The sequence below is a fragment of the Phocoena phocoena genome, chromosome 4 (assembly GCF_963924675.1).
Source record: "Phocoena phocoena chromosome 4, mPhoPho1.1, whole genome shotgun sequence".
Classification (NCBI taxonomy): domain Eukaryota; kingdom Metazoa; phylum Chordata; class Mammalia; order Artiodactyla; family Phocoenidae; genus Phocoena; species Phocoena phocoena.
The window spans coordinates 100,956,608-100,979,767 of NC_089222.1; the positions used below are offsets into that span (position 1 = coordinate 100,956,608).

General features: G+C 34.1%; 1 protein-coding gene across 1 annotated transcript in view; it reads right to left on the reverse strand.

Annotated features, from left to right (window-relative positions):
* The window catches only part of EPHA6 (EPH receptor A6), an 862,400-nt gene that overhangs the window by 289,067 nt on the left and 550,173 nt on the right, over positions 1 to 23,160 (reverse strand). The window contains exon 7 of the mRNA XM_065876020.1: positions 10,862 to 11,027. Within this exon, the coding sequence (XP_065732092.1) occupies positions 10,862 to 11,027 (166 nt within the window). The remainder of the gene's footprint in view (positions 1 to 10,861; positions 11,028 to 23,160) is intronic.

Sequence of the window (23,160 nt, forward strand, 5' to 3'; positions counted from 1 at the left end):
AGACGTTATTTATTTTTGGAAGCTTTCCTTGACACGTTTGTTTGGATTTTTCTCCTTGTGCCCCTCGAGGCATCGCATGTAACCTGTATTGTAATCTTGTGTAATTATCTGAACTTCTCAACTAACTTTTGTGAAAGTCAAGAACAAGTTTATTCTTTTCATCTTTGAGTCCCCAGTGCCTGCCTTTATATCTGGCCCTCATTAATATTTTTTGATTGAGTGAAGGAGTGAGGAAATAAATCGAACAGCTGAACATTCTTCTGCCTTCTTTAGCTCTTGCTGCTTCCTTTCAAGTGCCCTTCACTTTCTTTCTCATCATGTCAAATTTGGAACAAACTTTGTATCAGATTTAGAAATAAACCCATTTACTTCCAAGGATAACAGCTTATGCAACACTATTGAAAACATTGCTAATTTCATTCCTTCATCTCAGAATGAGAATAGGAAGTGTGTAAAAATGCATAATATATGTATATTATATATTCATATATAATATATGAATGTAAGTATATGTATAATGTATAGGTATACACATATATGTATATATAAATATACATATGTATGCTAACTTCATTAAGTCATACTGCAATGTCTGTTGTTTACAGAAATGCTGAAACTGATTGTTGAAAAAAATCATTTAGTCTGCTCTTCTGTTTTGTATACAGCATATAGAACTATTTAATTAAAAAAATACCTATAGTGCAAGAGCATTTTTTAAAGGATGCTCTGTTTTCCAAAAGCTTAAGAGAATATGGATTCAGTTTGTTGTAAATCAGCTGTTTTATAACTGGCAGCAAGGTGGCCGCTCTCTGCTTCTTTGCCTGTTGCATAGTCGGTAATGCGCTCACGCATGTCTTGCTCAGGTTTGTACACACACAGCTAAATCTTTTAAACGGTTCCTACTATTATTTTGCCAAGAATTCTTATTACTCAATTTAAATTCACTGAACTACTGTTTCCCTTGAAAAAGTAAAGTGTAACGCAAATACTTAAGCTGCTTCTTGATTCTTCACACAGGCCTTGGTAGAGCTGGCTGGGTTTATTTTATAAACATCTGTCCATTCAGTATTGGGACTTCACAGTGAGATAAAGGCAAAAGCAGATAGATGCCTTGCAGGGTTAATACACATTTAAAAGATGTTACGTTAGATAATTTAAAATTATTTTTACTGCATACTCGTACCGTGGTAAGTACAATTCAAACTACGTTATATCTTTATGTTTTGACATCGGCAGATAGTATTTAGTATTTATGTACTTTCCATAAAGTACTTTTCACCTGACTTGGATGTTTTGACAACTCTTTCATTCAACTCTCAAATTTTTTCAGCTCTGGAAACGATGGACTACCAGGTGGATAGAATTCAATCAGGAAACAGGAAATAAAGCTATGAAAGGAACCAAGGCCCTGTGCTGTGTCATCCTTGCAGTCCATGGCTTCTAAAGGACACTTTCATCCCAGCATCGTGTGTTTCTACCCTGCCTGTATGAACCACATCTATGTATTGCCACTGGGCATCACCCTACAGCTAGCTGGAACTACCCTAATGCATTCTAGAAGCAACGACTGAACATCACAATACTCCCGATGCTGTCCTGAGAATAGTAAATGGTCATGCAACAGATGAGGGTGAGAGGTCAACCATAATCAAGAAACATACGAGCAGTTCCAGATAGGCTCCACATGGTTATATTAAGAGATTAGGTTTATCCTTGCTTTGCCCTTTATGCTTTTCTAACAACTAAAATATGACATTAAAAAGCCACTTTACAGTAGAAGTCAATACAGCTGATTTGTGTAGTCTAAAGAATGGCTCTAAATCTTCAAGTATTACATAGAGAATATATTTTTCACTAAATTTGGAGCAATTTTAAATGTCTTAAGAACGTTTTTTACTCCGTTAAAGAATTCAAGGTTGAAAAGTCAAATAGCTCGACAGAAAAATTCAGGCAATTTATATGATGGCTGATAGAAACAATCCATCTCATCTCAAATCAAGTCAAATTAAAATTAGACTTTGGGAATGACATAAATAAGGAACTCTGTTACAAGAACCTCTAGTGAGGTTAGTGGTGAGCTTCTTGAAGACAGGGAGCATATATTATTTATCTTGTTTGTTTTTTTTCTATTTGTCAGGTACATGCATAGCAATACATGAAGTAAAAAATGAATAAGAAATGGCTTCTGATCTCAAAAAAAAATTCTAGTCAAGGGATGATGGCTTATATCCCAAAGAAATCATATTTTTCTGTATGTTGCTGCAGGTTATTGACTTAAAATAACACTATATTCTGTTTTAAGAAATAGATCCATTGCTGTTTGTTAGTTCCCTTTTAAATATGATCCAAATTGTAACACTGCACATTGATATACACATTTTACAACTTCTAAGTACCTGTTAAGAGTGAATGATTTTCTTTCCAGCCAATTTAGCAAAGTTATAGTCTTTAATATTTTTCATATTAAGGCCTTCAATCTGTCCTATGGTACGTAAGCCCGGTCCCCATCATTTAAAATCTTTTTTGGATCCGTGCAAAACTGAAGCAAAATAATTTTGTCAGTGCAGGCTTCTTAAAAGGAGACTTCCATTTTCTATGCAAATAGTTACTTTTCATCAAGTCCCAGCACATTTAAGGTAATCAGACTAACTGCATTATTTTGCCCCTTTAGAATGGCATACTAGGTGTACCATGTGTGCATTAATCCATAAATCTACATTAAAACACATATAACCCTCGGAACTTGATGCATGATGATTTGTAAATAATTATAGTTTTCTGAAAATCAAACACATTTTATTCTAAGGAGGAATATAATTAGTTAAGGAAGAGTGGAGTATTGGAGGTAAGAATAAGAAATAATCATGTAGAAAATTAGAAGTAATGACCAACCTGAATAAGAAAAGTGAAAACACTGAACGGGTAGAAAGGGAACTCAGTCCTGGTTCCAAGCATGAAAAGAGTCTAATGCCATAATACCCTCATTTTAACACTTAATAGTGGTGAGGACCTGGTAAGTTAATAAACGTCTTTGTGTTTGTTTCCTAATCCATAAAATAGGCATGATAATAGCACCCCCTTCAAAGGTTGTAAGTATATTAGTAGCCATAAAGAATTAAATAGTGCTTGAAGCATAATTAGAACTCACTAAATATTATCTGTTTTTATAAAATATCAACGTTAGAAGTTACATTAAATTTCTATCACAACCTCCTAACCAAAGCAGGGATTTCCTTTATGACATGCTGAATAAGCATCCAGCTAGCTTCAGCAAAAAGTCTTACAAGAGGTCTTCATTGTATCATAAGGTAGGCCAATTTATATTCAGACAACCTAACTGCTAGAAAATTTTTCTTTCCTACTGATGCTTCTTTTTAGACAGCTATGGCTGCCAACATTGAAAGTGTGCTATTGATTGAAGATTATTTCAAATTAAAGTCTTATATACTGGAATTCATCCTCCTCTGGGTAGACTCATAAATATGAAATCTGCCTCCTTCTTGATTAATTAACTTTTTTATTACTCCACCAGGGTCAGCTGGTCCTCTTTCTGCTTATGCTTCACCATTAATAATCATCCCCAAATTTCTGGCTGCTGTTATTAATGATGTAGCTAATTTCATCCTTGGTAATTAAAGCAGTACAGATTGGGTTTCAACCAATAGACTGGATCAAACATACAGAGATTTTTTTTTTAAAAGGTGTGTAAGGACGGATATCTATTTAACAACAAAGAAGTCATTTTATTCTACCTCAAATACCCCCAAATTTTAGAATTAACAATTAATTTGTAATTAAAATTGCATATGTCATGTTTTTACATGACTCAAATCAGTTACAGCTTGTTACCCAAAATATAGCAAGCAATATTGCTTACCTGTGGCAAATAAAATATTTGATTCTTTCTTTTTTGACTGGTAGGCACTATGCTATTCTTCCATATTTTGAAATTACACATTCTTCATTTATATAATTAAATGTGTATTGGAAACTACGTATAAGACATTTTATGAGACACAAAGATACACAGGTGACAGTTCTTGACCTCAAAGTGCTAGAAACTTAGTAAAGAAGTAAGCCCTCACACAATAAAATATTACAGAAAGTCTGAGGAAAGAGTGATTACTTCTCACTGGATTGATCAAAAACACTTCAGGAGGTGTAGCATGTGAGCCAGACTGGCTATTTGTAATGTGAAAGGTTTCTGAATATGCCAGCTGGAAGTCACAGACACAACTTAGATAGGACAAAGATTCAGAAAATTTCATGCATGAGCATTTATACATTTTCCCAGGGTATATGTTAACTAGAGGAAAATAGAACAGAAATGATGTCAATTTGGTTTAGATTGGAGGAAGACTTGAATATTTGTTGAGAAACTCACATTTTATTCAGTAGAAAATACCCAACGATTTGGAGTTTTTAAGTGTAGAAAGTTGAGTATAGAAAAATTAGTCAAATGAGGGCATGAAAAATAGACTAAGGAAGAAGAAATTAGAGACACGATCTTGCACCTTAATTTTCAGGATCATTTCCACACATAAATTGTTAAAACTAATCAAACTGCTTAAATATGAAACCATACTAAAAATAGCTAAATTTTATGGGTGTTTTTAAAATGACTAAGTGATTAAATTTATTCATTTGTATCAACATAACACTTTTTGTATAAATGTGTAAGATGTGGCATAAGATTCTAATTTGAAACACTTGCCATGATTCAGTAATTTATACTTTGGTTAGTTAATCATAATGACTTTTATGTGGTTATTTAAGTGATATAAATCTAGTCCATCATTACTACTTTTGGTAAATAATGGTATATTTTAAAATGTTGACAGATGTGGCTTTGGTGCTACAGAAGTGCTTCATGTAGCTTACAGGTAAAAACCTAAATTTACATATTATTAAAATTTAAGGTGTAATTAATCTTTTCAGGGAAAAGGAATGCATTGCTTATATGCTGGCTGTGTATTAACTCTACTGGATCATTTGGATAACCATTAAGGCAATGGAAGAGATAAATTACGTGTAAAATTCCAGTTTTCTTTTAAAAATTGGCTTTAAGCTATGGATTCTCCTACCTTTTGATAGCTTCACAAACTGTTTTACAGTATATAAGTAAAATGTTTAAGTTGACTGCAATCTAGCAGGATATATTTTATTTTGGTTTAAAAAATGAACCCATAAAAGTAATTTTTGTTTCTGTAAATTACATTTGAATATTAGATAAATCTTCGTTGTGTTTTAAATAAAAACAAATGTTTGACTGCTTTATCATTAAATTATTTCTTTTTAACAATGTACATGTAATTTTAACAGATGATTGTTAAAATTGAATCAAATATGGTTTTTCAAGCAATTTGTAAGGATATGGATAACATTATTGGTTATGTAGATAACTTTTCAATTTTAATTCTCATCTTTTTCTTCATTGAAAAGAAGCACATTTTCTCCAGAAAATAAGCTTAGAAATAAGAACAAATATGAGGCAGATGAAATTTTCTGTTGTTTCATTCATATAAGCCAAAAAGGCCTGTACTTGACAGTGTGTATGTGTGCATGCACGCCAGTGTGTGTGCGTGTGTGTGTTTGATACTTTGGGGCATGATATGGATTTTATACTAATTTTGAGAAAATTCTTATATTTGAGAGCTTCTAACACCTATCTATTGTTCACCTATCTTTCAAGAAGATCCACATAGAATATTTATATATTCTTACTTTCTTACTACTGATTCTGTAGTTTATTGTAATTTTGTTAACTCTATTCCAAAAAGATGGGGGGATCAATTACAGTACAAAATAAAAAGGCCTGTACACAATAGCAGTTCAATAAATGCTGTTAGTGAACATAATATTTAGCTATACACTGTTAGTCCTAAGAGAGATTAGGCAGACATATGAAATGTCCGTATTGAAACACAAAAAGAAAGTGTTTTGTGACTATATATGAGTGACTTTCTACCTACTTATCTATAGATCTATCAGTCAATTCTCTCTCCCTTGTTCTCTCTCTCTCTTCCTATATAGCATAGGGAATGAGGTTGTTCTATAGACTTAGGAAAAGAGGATCCCAATAGCTATAGTTCAAGTAGGCTCTTTTTATAGTGCTAACAGTAATAGTACTCTTTAAACTTGCTGGCCAGTTTCCATTAGCATATTCTGACTCTGGAAAAAAATCCAACCTCTGGCCTAAAAACAGAGCAAGAGGAGTCACGGTGATACCTCCTCAGAACGGGAGAAAATATTTGCAAATGAAGCAACTGACAAAGGATTAATCTCCAAAATATACAAGCAGCTCATGCAGCTCAATATCAAAAAACAAAACAAACAACCCAATCCAAAAATGGGCGGAAGAACTAAATAGACAGTTCTCCAAAGAAGACATACAGACTGCTAACAAACACATGAAAGGATGCTCAACATCACTAATCATTAGAGAAATGCAAATCAAAACCACAATGAGGTATCACCTCACACTGGTCAGAATGGCCATCATCAAAAAATCTACGAACAATATGCTGGAGAGGTTGTGGAAAAGGGAACCCTCTTGCACTGTTGGTGAGAAGGTAAACTGATACAGCCACTATGGAGAACAGTATGGAGGTTCCTTAAAAAACTAAAAATAGCACTACCATATGACCCAGCAATCCCACTACTGGGCATATACCCTGAGAAAACCATAATTCAAAAAGAATCATGTACCACAATGTTCATTGCAGCTCTGTTTACAATAGCCGGGACATGGAACCAACCTAAATGTCCATCAACAGATGAATGGATAAAGAAGATGTGGCACATATATACAACGGAATATTACTCAACCATAAAAAGAAACGAAATTGAGTTATTTGTAGTGAGGTGGATGGACCTAGTGTCCATCTTACTTCAGTTTACAGAGTGAAGTCAGAAAGAGAAAAACAAATACTGTGTGCTAACACATATACATGGAATCTAAAAAAAAATGGTTCTGATGAACCCAGGGGCAGGACAGGAATAAAGACGCAGACCTACTAGAGAATGGACTTGAGGACCGGGGATGTGGGAGGGTAAGCTGGGACGAAATGAGAGAGTAGCACTGACATATATACACTACCAAACGTAAGGTAGATAGCTAGTGGGAAGAAGCTGCATAGCACAGGGAGATCAGCTCAGTGCTTTGTGACCACCTAGAGGGGTGGGATAGGGAGGGTGGGAGGGCTGCGCAAGAGGGAGGGGATATGGGGATATATGCATATATATAGCTGATTCACTTTGTTATACAGCAGCAAGTAACACAACATTGTAAAGCAATTATACTCTAGTAAAGATGTTAAAAAATAAATGAAGCCACTATGTTTGTAGAGTACAAGTAATCAGTTAAGAACATTATAATTTTGATAAAGAATTGTTTCATATTTTATATTATTGTCTCATTGGTTGTTAGCAAACTAAAAGCTGAACAAAGTAAAATAGGTATGGCTAAAGGGAAAGACATTGTAAACTACTTTGTTTTGCTTGTTTTAAAAAATTTGAACTAGACCGTCAAATGAGAGAGTACCTAATTTCACCTTCCCACTTCACACCCCATCTCTATGCATTATAAAGTCAGTTAATTAAATAATACACAAGAGAGACCTTAATAAGAAAGTTGACATTACAATAATTCAGACAGTACTTGAAAAACAAAAGCTATAAAAATTTAAAGATGCGCTAGGAGGGTATGTAGAGAAAAAGACTGATGTTGTCAGTTTGGATTCATATCATTATATTCCTGAATTTATAGTAAACCTATGCATATCTTACTATGACATTATTCATTGAAATTCTCTCCTGGATATAAACAGCATGCTTTGAAAATGCAATTTAAAGTTAACCAGATAAAAAATGATCCTTTAAATGATTTTTCCTCAGGCTGTAAATTGACTTGGGAGCCACTCTATGCACCCAAACTCCAGGTTTACACAAACATATTTTTCAAACTCTTCTCAAACGCTGTTGTCTCTTCAACAGTGTTATAAAAGTCACTTTCATGACATTTATAAATCAGTAATTCAGAATATGGTTTTTGCTGTCTGCTGCTGCTGTCAGGTGCTTCTAGGGTTCTAATCCTGCACCTCCACTCATTGGTTATCAGATTTTGGTAAAGCTACTTAAGTTTCTAAAAAGAGTTATAATCTTAGCAGAATTAAAAAGATAATTTGTGAAAACTGCTCAGCAGACAGTCTTGCACGTTACTCGTCATGTTACTCCCTAATTAAAATCCTCCCATGAATCTTCAATATCTTCATAAAGTGCAATAAGCTTAACATGGCCCAAAGAGCAACATCGTCTTGTTCTTGGCCCCTGTATATAATTCTCTGCTTTTAGCTCCCACCATTTAATTTTTCATGTCTCCTCACTGTAGTCACACCAAATAGTTGGCTCTTCTTTAAATTTTTCATGCTGTTTCAGGTCTCAGCGCTTTTGCTATTCCTTTATCACCCTTCTTTAAAGAATGAGCCACTGCGTCTCATCCTCCAGACCTTCATGATCTATTCATGCTGAATTAGGGCAGCTTCTCTATGCTCTCATAGCACTCTTTGCATATCTGTCTGGTAGTACATGTCATTCAACCTTGTATTTTTTAATTGAAACTTTCATTTTCCTCCCACAAATCTAGACTATAAATTATGCAAAGGCAGAGGTTGCAGGTCTTATTACTTTTTTATCCCCAGAGACTCACGCAGAGTATGGCACATATTAACTGTCCTATATATTTTTCATTGAATGAATCAATATAATACTGGGTCATTGTAAGTATGGGACCTTTCTGCTAAGGAGTTTCAAAGTACTTATCTTTTACATAACATCTGAAAGAATTTTAGTCCTGAAAGTACAATAAGTTGAAATTTAGAGTTAAAACCAAATACAATATAGATCAGAACTTATGTTTTCTTGTTAGACTAGATTGCTTTGTCTAAAAGTCCCAGACAAACATAAATGAATTATCTAGATTTAGACCTATGAGTTTGAGAGTACATTTCTGACTTGATGATATAATACTCAAAAATGTCATACTTTTAAAAAGTTAGGTGAATTCCTTCATCTGTGAAATAAGACACAATAAACACACCCTGGACAAGACAATGATGTGACTCTTCCCTGGACCAAACTTTCCTTGCATTGTGTCCTTGGCTTTGCACCTAGGTTAAGTCTTGACATGTGGGCAGGGAAGAAAGCAGTCAATAGGACATAGCAGGGACATTTTTTTGAATATTTTATATTGCTTTTGATTATGGAGTTTTGTGATAACTACACTCCCAATAATTTCATCTCTAGCTTGAAAAGTCAATAGTCTTCAGTGGGGTTACAAATGACTATCACAGATATTAAACATCCAGGTTATAAGTATTCTTTTTATTCCTTTGTTCACTTTCCCTCCTTAAGCTGTATTCCTTCTTAATTAAATATGTCAGTGCTTTTCCACTTTTTAGTTAGATATAGTTGTAACGAAAAAGTTCTTATGGATCAATGCTGTTCATTAACCTAAAAACAACAACAAAACACTCCTTCTGTCATATAGTTAGAAACTCACATAGCTTCACTTTCAGGGAGTGATAAACTGGGGGAATTGTGGCTTAATCAGTGGTATTACCATTAGCATTTTATAATTCCAATGGAAGGACTTGGCAGGATGGTAGAGTACTGGCCTTGGAGGAAGATAGCCCTTAGCTTCAAATTTTAGCTTAGCTTTCTTACCAGCTGCATGAATCTGACAAGTTGCTCAATTTCCCTAGGCTTCTGATTTCTCATAAGTAAAATTAGGAAAATAATACTGGTCTCATTGGATGTTGAAACGTTTAAAAGAGACAACACATGTAAAATACTGCACATCATTTTTGGCACCTGTGAGAATAGGCTCAATAAATGCTAGACATTATTATTGTTATTCATAAATAATTTTTAAAATAAAGTTGCTATTCTTGAATTCTTATGCAAATACAGGTATTTTAACAGTGATGGGAACAGAATTTTTTTTTTTTTTTTTTTTTTTTTTTTTGTGGTACGCGGGTCTCTCACCGTTGTGGCCTCTCTCATTGTGGAGCACAGGCTCCAGACGCGCAGGCTTAGCGAGCGGCATGTGGGATCTTCCCGGACCGGGGCACGAACCCGTGTCCCTTGCATTGGCAGGTGGACTCTCAACCACTGCGCCACCAGGGAAGCCCCAGAATTTTATTATAATTAGGTATTTAGATATTTTTCCATCAAAGTACATAGCAAAAGCCGCCTATATCATCCTTAAAAAGATAGCAATGTGATGGATTTCTAAAATTGAAAAAATGGTAGAACTGGGTTTAGAATGAACATGACATTTAATGCTATGTTACATGACTTTGGAATGCCTCACTCCCCTCTTCTCCCATTTTAGTTTTCAATATGTTGATGCTATGAAATTAATTTGAGTTTCTAATCAAGCCCATGCATCTAATATTTAAACTTATAATGTGCATTTCAGGGGAGTTTGTCTCCTGACCACTGTTTTTATTGACCTAATATAACAAGCCAAAGCTGCATAATTTTGAAATAACTGCTAAAGTCATTTGCTCATGGCTTTACTCTCTTCCAAGTATTCATTAGTATCACATTATGATGCCAAGACTGGCGGACAATTAGGCTAACACCACCCAGTGAGACTCTCTATGTTGTGGCCTGAGTGATGAAAATATTTAACGATAGCACCAAAGCATTAACTGAAACGACTGTATGAGTATTTACATGAACAGAATCCTGCATGATGAGACTATTCAAAATTTGGGACATCAGATTTTCAACTATCAGGTCACATTGGAACCACACTAAATTAACATCTTATTTTATATCTTTGTGTGAAACTTACTTTCATCTCCTGTTTCAAACTCAAACTTCTGACTGTATCCACTGTACCCTGTTGCAGTCCTCACTCGGATATGAAAAATGTACTTGGTGGCTGGTTTGAGACCTGTGATGATGGCACTGGGGGCCTTGGACCTCATGGAGGAATAGGAGAGCTGCTGCTCGTGGTCCTGGAGACAGAAGAGAAGAGAAGGGGAGTGAAGCAGGGTTATTTTCCTTTACCTTGACACACTGTAAAGTCAAGCTGAGGAATTCTGCTCTCTCAAAAGTACTGATTAAGAACTGGTGCAAGCATGGTTTTCCATAATTTAGTGCTTCGTTTTTCATCAATTATAATGCATATGATATGGTCTTGATTTGGAAACTTTTTAAGAAAGATGATGATCTTGTATTTTTGGTGATTTGGATTTCTGACCCGACTCTAAGGAATGGTGGTGGCGTGGAGAGCATGTTTACACAGAATGGCAGCTGCATCTTGAATAAAATGGGCACATCAGATCAGACCGGGCCAGCAGCAAGCAAGGAGCAAGGGTGGGAGAATTCAAGTACCCGCTACTCACTTCTACCCGCAGGTAGTGCCAAAATGCCGGCGCTATCCGTGGGTAGACCTGTGGGTGAAAGGAAAAATAAATTAATTGTTTTTTTAAAGTTTGCCATCTTTTATCCCGAGTCAACTGCATTGTTCTGAAACTCAGTGATTCCCCAGTAGTAACACTGAAGTTGAAGCAACTTAAGACATAAAATGATGAAAATTTTCCTTTGAGGGAGAGTTGACTCCTCTGCAAAATACCACAGTTTACTTTGTAAAGATGTACGAGATACATAATGATTGTGAGGTAGATTTTTTTTTAGTCGAAAACAAATTTATGGTTACCAAAGGGAAAAGGTGGGGTGGGGGAGAGGGATAAATCAGGAGTTTGGGATTAACATACATGCACTACTATATATGATAGATAACTAACAAGGACCTACTATATAGCACAGGGAACTCTACTCAATATTCTGTGATAACTTTTATGAGAAAAAAAACCTAGAAAAGAATGAATATATGTATAACTGAATCACTTAGCTGAACACCTGAAACTAACACACATTGTAAATCAATTACACTCCAATAAATTTTTTCTTAAATACAAAAAAAAAACCAAAACAGTACATACTTCTTATTTTCAAAGAACCCTCTGGGAGTATATGTTTCAACTGTGTTGACTTCTTGCTCTCATTTAATGCAGCCAGCAGACCCTGGGCTTGTGTCACACCATGAAGCCTTTGTCCGGTTTGCTGTTTTTATTTTTATTTTTTATTTATTTGTTTTTTAACATCTTTATTGGAGTATAATTGCTTTACAATGGTGTGTTAGTTTCTGCTTTATAACAAAGTGAATCAACTGTACATATACATATATCCCCATATTTCCTCCCTCTTGCGTCTCCCGCCCACCCTCCCTATCCCACCCCTCTAGATGGTCACAAAGCACCGAGCTGATCTCCCTGTGCTATGCGGCTGCTTCCCACTAGCTATCTATTTTACATTTGGTAGCGTATATATGTCCACGCCGCTCTCTTACTTCTTCCCAGTTTACTCTTCCCCCTCCCTGTGAGGTAGATTTTAAAACGGTCTGCCTGTGAGGGAGCATCAAAGACACAGCACACTATGAAAGACAGCACACCTCAGAAATCAGCAGGACTGGAGGCTTGGTTCCCAGTCACCCGTGGTTAACTGCCAAACTACCTCTTCTCACTAACAGGAACCACAACTGACTGAATGCCCTCGTCATTCAGGGTCTTTTAAGTGGGCTGTCTTGTCCACCACCTCAGAACAATTTACTTGTGCCTTTAAGAGACTGTCCACAATATGCTGGTAGTGGGAACACATTAAAGTCAATACTGTTTTTGTATAGTGTTATTGTTCAATAACTTTATAATGGTGTTCTAGTACGGTATCTGAAAAAAAATATTTTTGTATGAACAACTCTTCTAAATTCATAGGTCAAATTAGGCTACCAGGCCCTTGAGTTAATTCTCCACTATTCTCATTATAAAATATCTAAAGATAGAGATTCTCAGAGATGGAAGTAACTTTCAAGATCATTAATTAAGTCACTCATTTGATGCTTAAATTCGATCTATAATATTCCCATCAAGATTTCATTTAGCCTTTGCCTGAAAATATCTGTTGTTCAGGAGACCTTCCAGGCAAACGAAGTAACCTACATACATGCAGAATGTATCAAACTGCATTTAATGTCTGGTGATGCTATAAGATTTAGAACTATGAAAATCATTTTCCTTAAGCTACTTTTGAGGAAAAAAAATCCTTAAAGATCATTTTAAAACTTTATGGCCTTGTTTGTCAGAACTTTGTATGCTACATGGTTATTCTCTGTCTAGCTGAGGAATTGAATTTGTCATCTATACCCCAAATACAACTGTTTATTAAACACAAAGTACAAAGAAAAATGAGTTAACAATAGCAACATTTTAAATAAAAAAGACAAAACAGAGAAATTGTAACTTATATGTATCCCTAGGTCATTTCCAGATTAGAAAGTAAATAAATATCTGCCTGTTATAAAATCCAAGAAAATAAATTCTATAAAATCATTGGTGGCAGTAATTATCTGCTAAGGGCCTAAAGAAGAAGCTTTCTAAGATGAAGGCCTTTATAATTAGACGGTTTAACACCCATATTGTGGAGAAAGAAAGTTTGTGTTCTATTGGAAGAGATAATACTGTTTCTGGTAGAAATTTGTAAAAACTTTTGGATTGTTCATTCTTACGTAGAAGAGGAGAATATTCCACCTCTCACAGAATTTTCTGCAACATTAGAGTTATGGGGTATTCTGAGTAGCATTGCACAGTATGAAATTATGATTGAGAGAATTTTAAAATCCTGAAAAAAAGAATTTAGTCTTATCCTTAAAGAGAGGAGATACAGATTGAAAAATTTACTTAGAATGGCACCATAATAATTACACATTATGTCTTTGCTGCTTCACAAAAACATAGCTAAATAGTAATTTATTACTCAGTAAAGTTACAGGGAGCAAAGGACTCCTTTTGCAAATAGCTTTTAGCATGTCTGCTGTTATACAGAAGTGTATCTGTAGCTATATCCCTGAAATAAAAATCATTAAGTAGGAAGTATGCTTACATGGTTCCCCAGCCTACAACACAGCAGTGCGGGGGTAGCTGCCTCGCCTCACACCTTGCCTCCTCGGAGCATGCCAAGAAAGAGAGCTCAGAGAACAGTCATGCGAGTTCCTCCTTCCAGTGCATATCAGCCCCCTCTCCTCCTGGTGTTTCCAAGCTCTTGGGAAACTAAGTTAGCACTTACCCATGAAAAGCATAGGGCACTTACTGTCCCAGAACTTTGGCTAATTGCCTTTCTCCTGACACATCAACTCCAGTTCAAAGTAGCTGTCACCAGATAGAGACAGTGCTTTGCTGCAGAGCCATCGAGATCTCTTTATTCATCCATGGGGGCTCAATTCTGAACATGCTTGAATAGGGTATGTGTGAGAGTTTTTCTAGAGTTTGTACCATATGGAATTGCTATTTGTATAAAACCTATGTCTTCAACTTTCCTAGGTAATACATTCCATTGTTCATAAAACTATCTTATAAGTTTTTTACCCTTGCTAAATCCATAATAAAATCTTCTCATTCTTAATATTATTCACTTTAGTACTTTCTTTTTTTTCTTGATCAAGCTTTCCAGAGGCTTGAACCAACTTTTGGCTTTATCTCTCTATTGTTTCTTTGTTTTCTATTTCATTTAATACCTGCTCTTACTATAAATTATTTTCTTTCTTCTTTTTTTGTGTTAATTATATTGTCTTCTAACTTTTTACATTTCATGCTTAACTCACTAATTGTCAGTACACCTTTTCAAATACAATTTAAGTCTACAAATTTCACTCTAACTACTGCACTACTGTACTTCATAAGTTTTCATGATATATTATCAACCAGTTCTGAGTATTTACTAATTTCCATAAATACACTATTTTTTTTAGTCTTTGTGCAGATCCAGGATTATTCACCCTTTTAAGGGTCAAAACAGGTTGTCAGGCAGTAAATAAATGGCATAAAGTGAAGCTCCAAAGGCATAATCCCATGGGTTGCAAAGTACACTGGACTGTGGATAGGAGAGCACTGGCAGTCTTCTGTACTGAGAAGCATTAGCGCATTGGCTGAACGTGAAACAGTTTTTGCACTACTTCCCCTTGGGTAAGCATAAATAATAATATCAATCATGGGACAAATCATTTAGTAGCAATGCACTTTAATGTACTGTTATGTATATCATTTCCTAAAATAAACATATATAAAATTTCTATTTTATATATTTGTATTCACATATACTGAAAACATAGTTCAGAACTACAGTGTGAACACAGAGCATTCACTGTCAAACAATATGCATGTATTACTCTCTAGAGATATAGACTTTTATTTAAGGTTCTCTTCTCAAGGGCAGAGTCTGCAGCTTAGTCTCAGGAATTGCCCCGTCCCAGCTGCTGAGGATCTAGGTTTTCCTGGGAGTCTAATCTTATTGTTACATTGAACCTTTCATTTGCTTAAAATACTGACTCTATGTTTTATCTCTATAGATGTCAACTCTTCATGGTCACTAACAGGGATGTTCTTACTAGAGTCTGGACCCTCTTAGCATTCAATCTGAAAACTAACTTAGTTAAAAGAAATAGGCTCAGGTGTCCAGTCACTATGGCTGCATCTTTCTACAACCAGAGGTAACATGGTCTGTTATCAACAGAAGGCAGCATGTAAAGAATTCTGGTTTAGAATTCTCCTGTCTTGGCTCGATTTTGGTTCTGCTTCTATTATGTACTTTGGTAAGTCACCTTCAAGACTTTGATTTGCTCATACAGAAAATTCATTCATTGCACTGACATTCACTGAATGCTCTCTATGGGTATGGTTTTAGGGCTCTATAGTAGATCTGGCTTACATAATCACCAAAGTTCTACCTAAGCAATTATATTCTATAATTTTTGTATGTTAGAAATACAAGTCCACTCTCTTCTGCTGTGACTGATTCTCATCACGCCTCATCTTAATCTCTTGAGTTTACCGTCCCACTTATGGAAGTAGATGCAATAGGCCCACAAAGTGGTCATCTTTCAGCTGGTTTGCTTTCTCTTAAAGTCTTTGGGTCTAGGGGGTTTTCTGTAATATGTTACCACATTGTTGTATTTTTTAAAAATGTTAAACTAATTGGATTACATATGTGATTAAAAATTATGTTGTAGAGTTTTTTTGTACAGATATATAGATCTAAATATATATCAGCAATCACAAGATAACAACCATGATTTATGCAGTGCTTTACAATTTGCAAGGTGTTTTCACACACATTCTTTATGTAGTACTCATAATAATCTTGTGAAGCAATAAGAACTGGTAATATTTTTAGTCTCACTTAGCATATGATGAAATTGGTGCAGAAAGAATAAGTAACTTACCAAAGCACGTCACATAACTAGTCAATGGCTTCTGTTAAAGTTGTGCTTTTTCACTATCCAATTTAGGCAGATATGTGCAGGGCAAAAATGCTTATAAATTAGACTTTGTGCCAAGGTTATTTTTTTCACACTTTATGTTCTTGATTATCTGATCACTAGAAATAACTTCAAATTTAAGACAAACTGTGAACGAGATAGTAATGATTTGATGGCATTAGAATACTTTTATATAAATAGTTCCTCATTGGTAGAAACAATTTTCAACATTGAAAATTTCAAAGATAAAATTATTTTCTACTAAGGTTAACACATCCAATCATTCTGCCTTTATTTTTTTTCTAGACAGATTCCAGGAAATTCCAAGGGGCTTATAATTCACCCAATCTTCCAAGGAACATAAAATATTCGTGTTTGGGGCTTCAGAATAGAATTTTTTTGATAAGGTCCAGGAGATTCTTCTAGAATTTTTTATGCACGATGGTACTCTACATGGCTTTATTCACAGAACAGTACTAAGAGGACAGACTAAAAGCATTGTTGGATTTTCCTTTATCCTTTCAAGTAAGTCATGCCAAGTTTAAGTCATCAGGAGTAGGTAAAAGTGCTATTAAAAGTTAGCACTCTACTACCACAATCGTTATTTTTTAATTAGCAATGTCCTAATTAAGCCAATGGTAAAGCTCCTGTTCTACTGGCTAGGAGATTGAAGCTATAGAGTCCTAAGAAAAGAAAAAAGTGGATATTAATAGCTCTGCTAGGGGTCATCTAAGTCATTTTTTGTCTCTTTTCTCTTTCCATTTTTGTGTCTGTCTTTCTTACCCTGCCTCTCTGTCACACATACAAACACACACACACACAAACACACATTCATCAAACAATTCATGACAGAAGACTGTTGAGATGTCTCCATAATAATCTCTCAAAACTAAACAAATTAAAACCACATTTAGAACATGATTCATTATCTGCAGAAAGATATTTTCCCTGATAAAGCAAGAATTGCACAGCCTAGAAACAAAGTTTGAAAGGTTATCAAAGAATCCTGTTGCCTAAACAATGGTATTAGCAAACCTGAAAATATTTTACTTGAATGAAAGGAAGTTATTTCACATGACCCTAGGAAAAGGAAAGCTTGTGTACTAGATCCTGCCGGAGTTTAACAATTGCTTTCCAAAGAAGAGAGACAATGAATTTGGTGTATTTTATTTTATAGGTCATTACAATAATGAGCCCTACCTGGGCACAGGTACTTATCATACCCTGGCTGAAAGATTCCTTAAGATTTTTCATATTTTTACTTTGATGCTGCAATCTCCTGATTACTAATGTGAATTCCCAAGTGCTATAGAAGTAGAAATAAATATATTTGTTCCTGGAAAGGACAGGCTTCCCTAAGATCAATATATGGGCATAGTGCTTTATTCCTCAGTTTGCTTTTGAATTTAATTAGAATGAGTCAATCTCTGAGAGAGTCATGAACTCCTAGTGCACTCCGGTTGTAGGATTGGCAAAATAGAGCATCAGAATGAGCTGTGTGAGCCCAGGAACTGAAGTTATAGCATGTCCATAAAATAGGCATACTTATATAAGAGCTTATAGTCCTAAAAAGTCATCTATTTTCATTCTTGTATCAGTTGCTTTAATTCATCCCAAAGAAGTGTTAATCTATACCTTTTTTTAGAGCTTTTTAGAGAGAGAATCTTACTCTACTCCAGGCAAACCATAAGGTACACAGGTTCTTCCTAATTATCTTACTGAAATTTAAAAACAATAGTTTTTTTTAATATGTGGAAAATGTCTCTCCTAATGATTGAGCTATAATAAACCATCATTTTCTCTCTATTAATTATGACTGTCTACCTAGAAATTCGTAGAGGATTAACTGAAAAGATTTAGAACTAATAAATCAGTTAGTTAGCCAACATACAATTATCAGTTGCTTTCCTATACACTAGCAATGACCAGTAAAATTATATTTTAAAATATTCCACATACCATAGCAACAGAAACCTTATAATGCTTAAGTATATGACAAGAAATATGCAAGACCTGTATGAGTAAATCTATAACAGTTTGCTGTATAAAAAAGAAAATCCCTTGTTTTCGTAACTGTAATTCAAAGATCTTTTGTAGAATACTACATAGTAGCAGTAAAAGTAGGAATCTTATTTTTCTTTGTTCTTGAATGGATTAGCTGTTAATGTGGAACTGTTAAATATAATCATGTCTGATTTAGGTTTTTAGTAGATATCTAGGTGAGAACTTTTCTTCCTTTTTCTTACACTGTAATTTTGTTTGTAGTTTGTTTTTAAAATGTGAAATGGATTTTGAATGTTATAAAACAATTTATCTGTATTTGCCAATGTGATTCTATGTTGTTCACCTTAATGTAGTATATACTTGTGAAGAACTATCTTTGCATTCGTAAGATAAACCTTACTTGTTAATACTTGGTTATAATATAGTTCTAAAATTTTTATTGCAATTTTGGATTCAGTTTGATAATATTTCAAATAGAATTTTTATACTTCTCTTTATAAATGATCTTGGCCTAGAGTTTTCTTGATTTTAGCCTTTTTTATTATCAATATCTGGTTATACTATTTGGGTTAAGCTATATTTAAGAGAATATATTATGAAAATTTTCATTTTTTAATGTTCTGCAACAATTGATATAACATGGTAATTATCTGTTCATTGAAACCTTAATTGAAAGACCATTTCAGGGACAGATATTTGACCATCTTTTAAAATTTTTTCATCCTATATTCAGATATTCTTCTTATTCAGTTTTGGTAATCAACAGAAAATTATCCATTACATTTATATAGTACATTTATTGATGTAAATTTACAATTAGGCTTGTCCTATTATTGAAAATCTCTTCCATAAATAACATTTTCCTCCTTCTAGTCAAGCTTGTTTATCAGTCTTCAAAACCACTGGATTTTGATTTTTTAAATCAAATATACTTTTCTTGATTCAGTTTCATTAATTTTTGATTTTACACTTATTCATTCCTTCTTCCTCATCTTTTTAAGGTTTGGATATATATGTAGCTCAATGTCTTTCATTTTAGAATAGTTTATAATTTAAGTCTTTTACCCTTTAATATGTGTTATTTAAGATAATATTTTAAATTTTCAAATAAATAGATATTGGGGTGAGATGGGGGGATTTTAAAAAAATTTTTTTATTTTGTTGCATGATTTTCAAGGAATGATTCAAAGAATGAAGGAATAATTTTATACTACCTGACTCCTTCCTCTAGTTATTTCAATGCGTATCAATATATATCCCTAAGTAGTCAGCAATTTCCTCAAAAATGTGATATATAGTTGCTTCAAAAAACAAAACAAAAAAGCAAAGGAATGCTGGATGCATAGTTAGTGTTTAATACATATCTACTGATTGATATTCACAAAGGAATACCTAGGCATCATTTAACAGCTGGTGCAGCTCTGGTCACATATCATTGGGAACTGGACTACTAGAACTCTTGCTCCAATGTAGGAGCATAAATTGAGAAGGCTTCCAGCTCACACTGATTCTCCTGTGACCAGATCTAAATTAGCCCCACAATCAGGAGAAAATGGGGCTGGTGCCCAACAATGCTGATTGCCCTGGAGATAAAAGCAAGTGAAAATAATTATGCATTTCCTATCCAAAGACACGGAATCCATCATGAAAAATACAGAAAGAGAATTACGTTGAATAACCTCAGCTTTTCTGACTGTTGCCTTCCTGAGTCTAGAACATTGTGCTCTGCCTTGGATTCTACATTTTGACATCCTTAAATAATCATCAGAGTTGGGTTTTGTTGCTGGTAGCCAAAAGAGTTACCTTCTTTTCTCACAATCATTTAAGTATACAAGAGGGAGTTTCTAATTGGGGGAGAGAAGGGGTTAACAAGCTGGTTGGTAGGGTGTTCTAAGTTATTGGGTAAGCTGTTCTGAATTTTTTTTAAAGTAAAAATTGGCTACTGCTATGACAAAATTACAAATTAAGCATAAGTAAGAAAAATGTAGAAGTACTAAGTACACAACTACTTTTTGACTGCACTTTTGGAGAAGTATCATTTAGTATACCACAGCTATAATTTACTATAATCAACTTTTGATTATTCCCAGTAATCCAAAACAGGAGATAACCCTAAATCACTTTTAAACACATTCATGACTTTTTTTCTTATATTCCTTCCAATGTGTATCTTGTTTCACCTAAAATGAAATTAAATGCACTCCTTGAACATTAAATGTTGAGCAATAGTAGGAGATGGCAGCAAAGTATACCTGATGGGAGCAGTATATTGCTCTAGAATTAAGCATTCATAATTGATTTTCAGAGAACAGATAAGTTACATGTAGATAATTAACTGCTTGAAATTGTGGTTAAATTTACTTTTAGGGAAAATGGCTAGATTATTCCAGTGTGACCTTTACAAAATACTGGTGATAGAATGAGACCAATGGAGTCCTAGTGGCAGTCAGTTTGTCTGTGAAAACTGTGAAGATTATACAATCTCAAAGGGTCAGGCTTGTTGTAAGATAAAAAGCCAAATAACACGTAAAACCCTTTCACAGGCTCCAACAAATGTGTTTAGCATTATTTCTTTCTTTTAGGAGTTATTATCAATAGGTGGTGCATTTAATTTAGGGCAATGATAGACCTATGCCTTGAAGTAATTCTACAGATGCTGTGAGAGGTCTTTCTAAAAATTTTATAAGTGTTTTGCTTGCCTGTTAACCTCTATATTCTCACGGCTTAATGCAGTGTTTCAAGCATATTGTAACCTCTCATAATTGCAATGATACATGATACATCATGATACATTAGCCAAGTATACTGAACAAATAAATTAATGAATTAATTGCTCTATATGTTTAGCTTTTAAATTATACATATTGTTATAGCAATTTAAAATTAGTGTGCATAAATGAATGATAATTCAAATGAGAGATGAGAAAAATTGTTTTGCTGGCTTATGGTACTTCCATAATCAAAATGCAATAATATTATGTCATTATAGCTGGCTTGTTTTCTTCAGAACATTGTGGAGAACAGCCAAGATTCTACTTGTCAAAAGATACTTTGCAAAACGATATGCTTGAAAAACCTAAGATTTGTGCTGAAATATCTTTTAATACATATATATTTTAATATTTATTCAATTTTAACTTTCCCATCTGTCTTTGTGTAACCTACCTTATTGCAGATGGGATATAGATTTTTCCTCCATGCTCTATTACTCTATAAATATTTATAATGGTGTTCGAGTAGAAATTCAATGTTTAAAGCTTGATACCTGTCTCTGAAGAAAGTGTCTCCATCCCAAAATTCCTTAATGATTTTCTTAAAAGTATGTCATAGACAAACAACAACTTTAAATTTATCATTCATTTTTAAGGTTTTGGGTAATTTATAAGAATTTTAAAACCATGTGTAAATTTGGTGACAAGACTAATAACATACAGATAGAAAAAGGAGGGAACATATGTAGAACAAAACATTTTTAAAATTCATATTTACTGAAGTATTGAGGATGAATAAAATTATTTATCTAAAAAGGGAGAAATGAAAAGGAAATTATAATCACTATAAGAATATTTGAGGATTACACTTAGTTTAGACATTTTTTAGAAAAGTTTACAAATTACTGCTGATGTTAGTAATTTAGGTCAAGTACTAAAATAGCTATAGAAAAGGCTAGTTAAAAAACAACTTTTATCATAAAATTAGGGTAAGTTATCAATAAATGCCACTGAGAGGAAAAAAACCACACTAAACATCTTTGGAAACATTACTACACATATGTTGACTTCTTCAAATATAAATGGTATTCCAAATGTCAAACTGAATGTTTTCAAAGTTAAACCATTGGAAGAACATGGCTGAATGGAGTGGCATAAACTAGAAAGGTAACACATGCGTGGTACTTTGATTAATTCTTCCTTAATTGTGGAATGTGGATTAAAAATTAATAAAGCTGGGAGGTATAACATGTTTTTTAGAAAAGAAAAATATAGAGCAGTTAATTTTTTTCACAACAGTACTAACTGAATTATATGATAGGTAAGAAATATGAAGAATAGTAGAGAAGAAGTCTTTGAAAATGAAATAACTAGACAGTAAATGCAGGTGGCTGGCCTCCAAAACTGTTTCTTCATTGCTAGATATTCTGACGGAATTAAAGTGAATAATAAGGAAGGTAAGATTTATAGATAAGAATAATAAAGAAGGCAGAATTTCACTAGAGTGAAATTGCCTTAGAATATGAAAAAAAAACCGCTTTGTAGAAGTGTCCATGGAAAAACAGTTATCTTCTCTGAGTATCATTAAAGGCTTACATTTGTCCAAATTAGCTGCAAAATATGGTGATACAAGAGCTGCTTCTTGCATTGAAAAGGGGCAGAAATTCATTTAAATGTACAAGCATGAGAATGCCTTAGTCTCATTTAGAATAGGAAGAAAACACTTTCTGAAGATTTATTTTTCATTTTTATCTTTCCCATTTAAATGTATGTTGTTGCCATCGTGAAACTTTAATTTTTTTGTTATATTTGTTGATGGGTCTTAATTGTGATCTGATGACAGATATATTTGTTTTGTTCAAAATTGAAACAAAGATATCTATTAAGATTGATGTACCTAGGGGCAAGACAGGAATAAAGACACAGACCTACTAGTGAATGGACTTGAGGATACGAGGAGGGGGAAGGGTAACATGGGATAAAGTGAAAGAGTGGCATAGATATACATACACTACCAAACGTAAAATAGATAGCTAGTGGGAAGCAGCCGCATAGCACAGGGAG